Below are 8,960 nucleotides of genomic sequence, written 5' to 3' on the forward strand. Positions count from 1 at the left end.
GCCCAGCCCAGCCCAGCCCAGTCGGGCGCGGAGCAGCCGGGCCAGGAGCGAGGACGCGTCTCGGCCACCGCCTGCGGCCGCAGCCTCGGCCGCCCGGCGCAGACACCGCCGCCCACCTAGCCTTTCACGGACGCGACAGGATCTCCCAGGCTCGCGGGGGGCCGGCGCCCCGGCCTGGCCCCGGCTGCGCCTCCTGGCCATTCACCCTCTCCCTCCGGCCCGGGTTCTTTGAGGTCTGAGGCGGAGGGGCGGTCTGTGCCTCACCTGCACAACGGCCTGACTGCCGGGCTGACGCTGGCTGCCCGAGACCGCGGAGCGCGGGTGCTCGGCCCGGCCGCCGCGACAGTCACCTGGGAAGCCTAATAAACGTGTGAGGCCGCGTGTCGCCGGGCATTTGTGGTCGGCACCCAGGACCCAGAACCGCGGGTCCGGGGTGTCCAGTGACAATATTGTGGTCACGACCGGAATGTGCCCTTCGTGGAGGGTGGCTCGCAGTCTTGAGACAGCGACCGGCTGTTTCTTTTTGTCCAAGAAGACTGGGACCTAATGTGGTTTGCTCACTTTTAGTTCCTGATATATAGAATGTGCGTGTCAAACGTGCACCATTGAGTAAATCATTTCCGATGACTTCCTGACATAGCGGAGGGTTTTACTTTTAAACTTTTTTTATTGTGGGAACTTTCAAACATTTTAATAGAGAATAGTGTATTGAACTTCAACTCTCTCACCCCTGTTTCATCTATTACCCTCACCTCCACTGTATTCTTTCAAAGCAAATCTGAGATGTACTATTCCATCTAAAGATTTGTTTTTAAAACAACTCCGCTTTTAAACATAAATCCATTCTCAGCCCAATTAGCGTTTCATATTGTCTACTTTCCAGTCAATGTGTACATTTCACTCATTGTCTCTTCCCTGCCTGTCTTCCCTATCTCTTATTATTTGGCCAAATCAAGACATACAAACTACACTTTACTTTTGGCTAGTACCTCCTAAATCTCCTTTACTCCCCCATATTTTATTTATTTTTGTTCCTTTTACTTGTTGAAAAAAGTCATTTGTCCTATAAAGTTTTCTACAGCCTGGATATTGTTTTTTCCATTCCTGGAATTCCTTCAGTAGCTGGTATTCTGATCATTAGATTCCTTTAATAAACTGGTATTTAGTCCTTTTCAGGTTCTGCTTACATTCTTTGACAAGAAAACCTAAAGGCTCACTGTATATTTCATTTGCATCATCAGGAATTAGATAAGATCGTTTCTCTTTGTGTTTTATGTACAAACTGCACCGCAGAGTAACCAAATACTTGACCAGGAAATCAGAGGAGATGGCCCCTAATAACTGCAGAAAAAATGAGAAAATAATCATTCTTTGGTAAACCCTAATGAAATAAAGGATCCTGGCAGCGATCTCTAACAGATGCTAGCATCAGAAAGAGACAGCCAGGTGATGTGTGCCTCCTTAGGGAAATACCCCATACCATTTATTGAGATTTCCTGGGTAGTTGGGGAGAGGATGGCGTTACAGAGCAGTCAGGATTGCCCAGGAATTGTTGATTACTGAAGCTCCATGATGGTTTTGAGGCAAAGGATTGCAGTGACCTTCCTACTTCCGTAGGTGTTGGGAATTTTTCTGAAAGTACTGTTTCTTAAAAAAGATTAACTCCTTAAATTCAGGTAGGGTCAGCTTTTCACTAAACGGTTCTTTTTGTTTTGCTTTTGTATGGTACTGGGGGCCTGAACACAGGATCATTTGTGTTTAGCTAAATCTGCCCCCGCTTTTTATTTACCTGCAGGTAAATCACTCAATTTGGCTGAAACTTGCAATCTCCTGCTTCAGCTTCCCATTTTGTTAGGATTATAGGCTCATGCTGCCATACCTAGGTCCATAAATCTGACTCCATCTTAGAATTACAAGGGAATTATCCCCTTTTCCCTTTTATTAAAATACCAAAGCAGATTTCTAATAGAATTTCCTGTTTAATTGTTTTAGAGTAAGAGCCTAATCACTGATACATTTTAAAATCTATCCAGGTAATCCTGCTGTACTCCCAGAATCCAGTATTACTAGTCTGTGTTGTTTGTTAGGGCTTGGAAAGTGATCTTCATTATCACTTTCTAAAATGTCCTTCAGAGGGCTGGTGAGATAGCTCAGCGGACTAAGTGCCTGCTTAGGCAAGCACAGGGACCTGGTTCAATCCCACCACCTGGCCCTGCCCAAGCTGGCAACCAAATCTGGGTGTGGTGGCACATGCTTGTAATCCCAGCACTGGGGAGGCTGAAAATAGGATCACTATGAGTCTGAGCTGCGTAGTGAGACTTTGTACCAAGTACATAAAACCAAAAAATAATAATAAAGTAAAATAAAATATTCTTCAGAACAACAGGGCTTGCAAAGATTGTTTTGTTATTCTGCATTTTATTAGTCTTTAAGTTCTAACTTTCTACATTGTCTTTAGTCTCACCTTTTGGAAATTGCAGTCCACCAGGGAACCCTCTGCAAATTAAGCTGGTTGTCAGGAAAAATTGGTCCTTGAGGTGAAGTTGTAGAATAAAACACTGAAGGAACACAGCAGAAGGATTGGGATAAGATATACCATTTTGTATGTGAGGGATATGTGACAAGGGCAGTAGGGAGCTGATTTATCCAAAATAGAAAGATTAGGTCATGTGTAATTAGAAATGTATGTTTGACCTTATGACATTCTTTAAAACTCACTGGTATTAAATATAAAATTAAATGTTATTCATTACACCTGAAAGAATGCAAAAGTTGAAGAGCTAATAATTCTGTCCTGCCTCTCCCCAACATTTTAATCACCCCAGAAATAATCAGTGTGGCAGTATGGTGTGTATCGTTCCACAATAGACTGTCTTATGAAAGTGTAAGGGTTTGGAGCATAAAGACAAGATCATCCAATAGCCACCTGTAACTTCTCATTGTCATCCTTCTGGGACAGTAGTTACAGATGTGAGTATTAGCTGAAGAACAGTTAATAGAAATACTAATAGGATTATACAATTAACTATTAAGCCAATTTCCCTGTGGATATATATTTAGATTGCTTCAGTATTTTAGCTACCTAAAAGCACCACAGTAAACATTGTACCTAGATCCTTCATTTCTGTAGGGTGGAGTCCTAAAAGTAGGATTTCTGGGTTATCAACAGCACTATATGTTATTGGTAACATTTATTGTCAAATACTCTTCCAAAGCACAATAGCAATTCTTACCTCCATCATCAGGAACTTAGAGAGCACCCTTTTACTCATTTCCCTTCATCTGGAGTATCACTGCCTAGCATTACTTCACTGCTTGTTGCCAGCTGATGTAATTCTGGCATGTGTCCTTTGCCTATGTTTCTTTTTTTAAAAGAAAACCTTTTATTATTTATTTATGTATTTGTATTTTAGGGAAGGGTCTACAGGGTGTTCAGGGTCTCACTCCTAGATCGGACTTGTAATGATTCGCCTGTTTACAGCCTCCCAAGAGCTGGGATTACAGGTGTGCATCACCATGGCCAGTCTCAATTGCCCTCTCAGTGTGCCCCGGGGGCGGGGCCTGCACAGTAGGCCCTGGGGATTGAACCCCAGCCCCTGCGCCTGCGTATAGGCGTTTTAATCCGCTGAGCTATTTCGCTGCCTATGTTTCTTTTCCACCAGTATTGTTGGGTTTTTAAAAAAATGCATTTGCATACAGCTTTAAGTTATATGTATTCTTTTTTTTAAGATAGAGTCTCACAATATAGTTTAGGCGAGATTTCAACATTCTATGTAGGCCAGGCTGGTCTCAAACTCAGGCCTTTCACCTGCCTGAGACTCCTAAATACTGAGATTACAGGCATGGGCCACTGTGCCTAGCTTACACAAACTTTTTTAAGGGGCACTGACCTCTTGTCATAAGTGATGCAAATTTTTCCAGTAATTTTATTTTTCTTGCCATTATGAATCTGCGGTATATAAAAGTAATAAAATGATATAAACATCAAATGAAAATTATGTTTTTAAATTTTCTGGGCTTCTTTCCTTGACAGTAAGGCTTTCCCATCTCCAAAGTTACATACATACTCTTCTAATATTTTGTCTTTGCAGTATTGAGAATTGAATCCAGAGATAGGTAAGGGTTATACCACTGAGCTATAGCTCCCTACACTATCCTAATTCTTCAGAACATTTTATTGAATTTTTATGTTTAAATTTCTAAACCAAGACTGTGCATGGTAGCACACTAATCTCAGCATTTGGGAAGCTGAGGCAGGAGTATTGCATTGATTACCAGGCCAGTCTGGGCTACATAGTAAATTCAGAGCCAACATGAACTACATAGCAAGACCCTATCTCAATAAATAAATACATTAATTTCTAATTCATGTGCAATGAATTTTTATATACAATATAAAACAGGTGCTTTATGTTGCTTTTCTGCATGAACAGCCAGTTAGGCCAGTACTATTCAATAAATGAACCATCCTTTAACACCTGACATATTGATTTCTTATGTATCAATTTACTTCTGGACTATTCTTTTCACCTGTGAATTCTTTTGTATGTTTATCTTATATCCAGCTCTCTGCCAAGTTATCTAACTATGGTATTTCTAAATGCTGCTTTCTTCCTTGCCATCGATGTGGACAAATGTAGATAATTTAGAACTGGTTATGTGTGTCAATGCATTTTCACTTACTTTGCTTCATACATACCCCCATTATAGAAGTAATTAGAGATGGCAGATGTGTCCAGAAATAGTGAAAGGAATACTGCCAGGAATTGGCAGAAACCTGCATATTCAGCAGGTCACTGCTGATCACTTAAAATTGCGGTATCCTAACCAGTTGTTAAGGGAATGAGACATTTGCTCAGCATTCCTATGTAGTAGCATTATTATGGGCTATCACAGAGCAAGATCATTCAGAGGAAAGGTTGATCATTGTGCACCATTCAGTAAACATAACTAAATTCCTCCTCTTGCCCAGTAGCTCAGCTAAAATTTTTTTGTGTTTATTTTAAATTAGTAATTGGATGATACAGAGTTTTCCTGTGATTTGTCTACCTTGAACTCCAGTTTCTCCTATATTAATGTCTTCCAGTAAGGTTGTGCATTTATTACAGTTGGTGAGCCAGTATGACACACTGTTAGTAACTATATTCGATGTAATTCTTTGTGTTATACATTCTGTGTACAGCTGACCACTGTACTCACTGTATCATAAAGAATAGCTTTGATGTCCCCCAAAATCCTGTGTTCCAACTAGTGATCCTTATTTTCCTCATTACTGATGGACACTGATCTTTTTAGTGTCTGTATATATCTGCCTTTTTGAGAATGTTGTATACTCAGGATTCAAATTATAGTGTTTGGTTGTTTTGTGGTGCTAGGGATTAAACCTTGGACTTCAGACATCCTAGGCAAGTGCTTTACCTCTAGCCCCTAAACTTAATTTTTAATTGATTGGATGTGTGTTTGTGTGTGTATGTGTGTGCAATCATATAAGGTTTGGCAACTTGTAATTTTAGCCAGTTGAAAGTTACAATAAGGACTGGGGTCTTAGCTCAGTGCTACAGTGCTTGCCTGGCCCACACAAGGCCCTTGTTTCCAGCTCTCAACACTGAAAAAATAAAAGAGCTATAGCTAAAAATAATTAGGAGTTGGGAGGTGTAGTTCAGTGATACAGCACATGTTCAGCAAGTATAAGGCCTTAGGCTCAAAAGTGGCACCAAAAATAAATAACAGTAAGTTGTATAAGAACATGCTTTTGTTACAGTGATTTGAAATAACATGCAGGTGATCTTTCTTTGCAGAGTCGAAGATGTCTATGGATGTGACATTTCTTGGGACTGGTGCAGCATACCCATCCCCGACCCGGGGTGCTTCTGCCCTGGTCCTTCGGTGTGAGGGTGAGTGCTGGCTCTTTGACTGTGGGGAAGGAACACAGACACAGCTTATGAAAAGCCAACTGAAAGCAGGTTAGTGCACATTTGGCTGTCTTGTTTTGCTTCAGTTTCTTAGCTCTCCTGGGGCCTGTTGTTTATTTTTTTTTTCAAAGTTTTATTGATAAACAGATAGCAATGAGACAGTTTCAAATCCAATCAGAAGTACAGTTTCAACAAATAATATACTGCATATATTCTTCTTAGTGGTTAATTACTGTACAAGAAGTGGACTTGTGATCCTATTTACAAACACCATTAGAACAAATCATTCTATTCATTAAGAGAATGCAACTATATATCTATCCTAACCAGCTCAGGCCTGGCATACGGGCCTGTTGTTTAGAAGCAGCCCTGACAGCTGCATCCCACTTCAGTGCTAGAGCCCTAGCAAGACTGAGAAGGCCCTCAAGCATCTAGCTGTACTGAACATCCAGTGCTGGACCTCACATACTTGTTTATTTACTTTTCATTCACTCTGTAAATGTTGGAAACAAGGCTTTCTGTAGGCTTCAGGGTGGAGGATCGGGGAGGGATACATTAGGCATATTGGATTCATACCGCCCTAGCAAGGGAGCAGTGGCTGTATTTCCACAGAAAACAGTGGTCATAAAAGGATATAGGTGCCCAGAGGAGGGAGACATTCTCTTCCACCTGGGGTTATTAGGTTTGGCATCTCAGAGAAGTTGACTGTTGACGGGGAGAAAGAGTTCCCAGGCTGCAAAGGGAATTGCAGTCAGAGGAAAGCAGAAAGCCACGGCCAGCACTTGGCAGATTGAGAAGTGAGAAGTGCAAAGCCTCAGCTGCGCAGATTTGCAGAATTGGGTTTCAGTCCCAGAATATCTACCTTGTGACCTTAGCAGATCAGCAAATTTGAACTTTACTTTCCTTGCATAGAAAATGGAGGTGAAAACTGTTTAGAAGGGATGTTCCTTCTTTGTGAGGTTGCCTCCGTTACATGTTAGCTTGAAGTCCACCTCTTCGGAGACTTTCCTGAACCTGTTGGGTTAGGCAGTCCTTCCCTCACTCCATTCTATTATTTCATCTTATTTTTACTGGTTCCTTACCATCATTGGTATCTGGAATTACATTAAATAGTTTGCTTCTTTTTTCTCTCTCTCCCTGTACAATAAAGTAGGTTCAGCTATCACTTACATAGCTAGTAGAGTCTTAGTGCATATCTATTCAGTTTGCAAATGGATAAGATGATAAGCAGTTTTGTACAGTGCCTCTTACTTTTTCAGTCTTGATTTAAAAAAGTAATTACTGTGGTTATTCCTACAGCTCATCAGGGGGCATATCACTTGATGTCCAAAGGGAAGATACTTCCAGTGTCCTCAGCTCTCTTGGTCTACTGATAGAAACTCACATTCAGACAGTCCTGAAGCATGTAATAATCTAAGTAGAACAGTGGGGTTTTTTATTAAGTACTTTTGGAGCACAGAGGAGAGGCCACTAACTAATAGGGCATGTGCTTAACATGTGCAAGGTCCTGGTTTTAATCCCCAGCAGCAGAACCAGGCAACAAAACAAAATCATTATAAAACAATTGTTTAAAGTATTATAAAAGCATGATTTTAATGTGATTATAAAACATTTTATGTGGGTCTGAAGGTGTAGTTTAATGCTGGAATGTGTGTTTAGAGCACGTATAAAACCTTGAGTTTGGTTTTTTTTTTTTTTTTTAATGTATTTAGTACAGGGTCTTACTACACAGATCGGACTTGTAGTGATCCTTCCTGTTTTTCAGCCTCCCAAGCGCTGGGATTACAGGTGCATGCCACCACGCCCAGTCTCAATTGCCGTCTCAGTGTGCCCCATGGGCAAGGCCCAGCACTGCAGGCTGGGGATCAAACCCCCGGCCCCTGCGTCTGCCTAAGCAGGCACATCTGCTGAGCTATCTGGTCGGCCCTGAGTTTGCTTCCAGCATACACACACACACACACACACACACACACACACACACACACACAAAGAGCAGGAGAGAGCTGTATAAATCATTTAAATGATTTTAAAATGATTACAGTGCTATTGTAGAGGTTAGAACAAAACAAAAAAAGTGTAAATAAGAACCCCCAGGTTCTCTTCCCATAGGCAAACTTTCTATACATACAGATATGGAAATGGTATGGCTGTATCAGTGTGTATGGTATGGCTATATCTGTGTGTATGTAAGTGTAGGTTTGTTTTTTGTTGTTGTTTTTTTTTAATGTATTTGGTACAGGGTCTTACTATGTAGCTCGGACTTGTAGTGATCCCCTATTTTCAGCCTCCCCAGCTCTGGAATTACAGGCATGCACCACCACGCCTAGTCTCGGTGGTGGGCTCAGAGTGCCCGGGGTGGGGGCCGGCATGGCATGTGGTGCCAGGGATTGAACCTTCATTCCTGCACTTTCCTAAGAAGGTACTTAGTCTGCTGAGCTATCTTGCCAGCCTTGTAGGTGTAGTTTTACATAAGTGGAATCACACTATACCGGCATAACCTCCCTTTTTCACTGGACCCATATATATGTACAATCTATTGCAGACCTTTTCTTATGGAAGAAAGTATACTTTACCATTATTTTCAGAGGATGCTAAGCATCCACTCCCCTGTGGGCAGTTTTTTGATCACTCCTTGTCCTCATGTGTCAGGGAATACATGTGCTTTTCTCTTTTCATTTGATAACTTCCTCATATCTTTGATAGTTGTAGTTGCCATTACTTTTCCCTCTGAAATCAAGTTTCTTGAAAAATGAAATGTTTGTCTCTTCAAACTGTGATAACTGTGGGAAGCAATTTTCCACTTACTTAATTTGCCTCACTTGCTTTGCATTCCCAGGCTGTTTTGATATTCAGCTTTAGCTTTGCTTTTGGGTAGATAGGAAGGGGCCCAGAAAGGCTAATGTTGCCAGTTTCGAGACCAACATATAATCTGAACTCAGTGGCCCTTGTAGTCTTTTTTTTTTTTTAATTAAATCCTTTTTTAAAATTTTTTTTTTATTTATTTGAGAGACAGAGAGAGAGAGAGAGAGAGAGAGAGAGAGAGAGAGA

The 8,960-nt window shown here is 41.3% G+C and overlaps 1 protein-coding gene across 3 annotated transcripts in view; it reads left to right on the plus strand.

Moving 5' to 3' along the window:
* Nucleotides 1–105: 105 nt before the first annotated feature.
* Elac1 (elaC ribonuclease Z 1) overlaps nt 106–8,960 on the plus strand; it is a 14,253-nt gene continuing 5,398 nt past the window's right edge. Inside the window, exons 1-2 of one of the 3 annotated variants that reach the window (XM_023714967.1) lie at nt 106–484; nt 5,799–5,963. In XM_023714967.1, coding sequence (XP_023570735.1) covers nt 5,807–5,963 — 157 coding nt within the window. In that variant the 5' untranslated portion in view covers nt 106–484; nt 5,799–5,806. Of the gene's footprint in view, nt 485–1,287; nt 1,447–5,798; nt 5,964–8,960 lie in introns of those variants that run through there. The other 2 variants (XM_004623661.2, XM_023714973.1) reach the window with 2 other exon arrangements.

Source organism: Octodon degus, unplaced genomic scaffold (genome assembly GCF_000260255.1).
Source record: "Octodon degus isolate 3935 unplaced genomic scaffold, OctDeg1.0 scaffold00003, whole genome shotgun sequence".
NCBI classification, from domain to species: Eukaryota; Metazoa; Chordata; class Mammalia; order Rodentia; family Octodontidae; genus Octodon; species Octodon degus.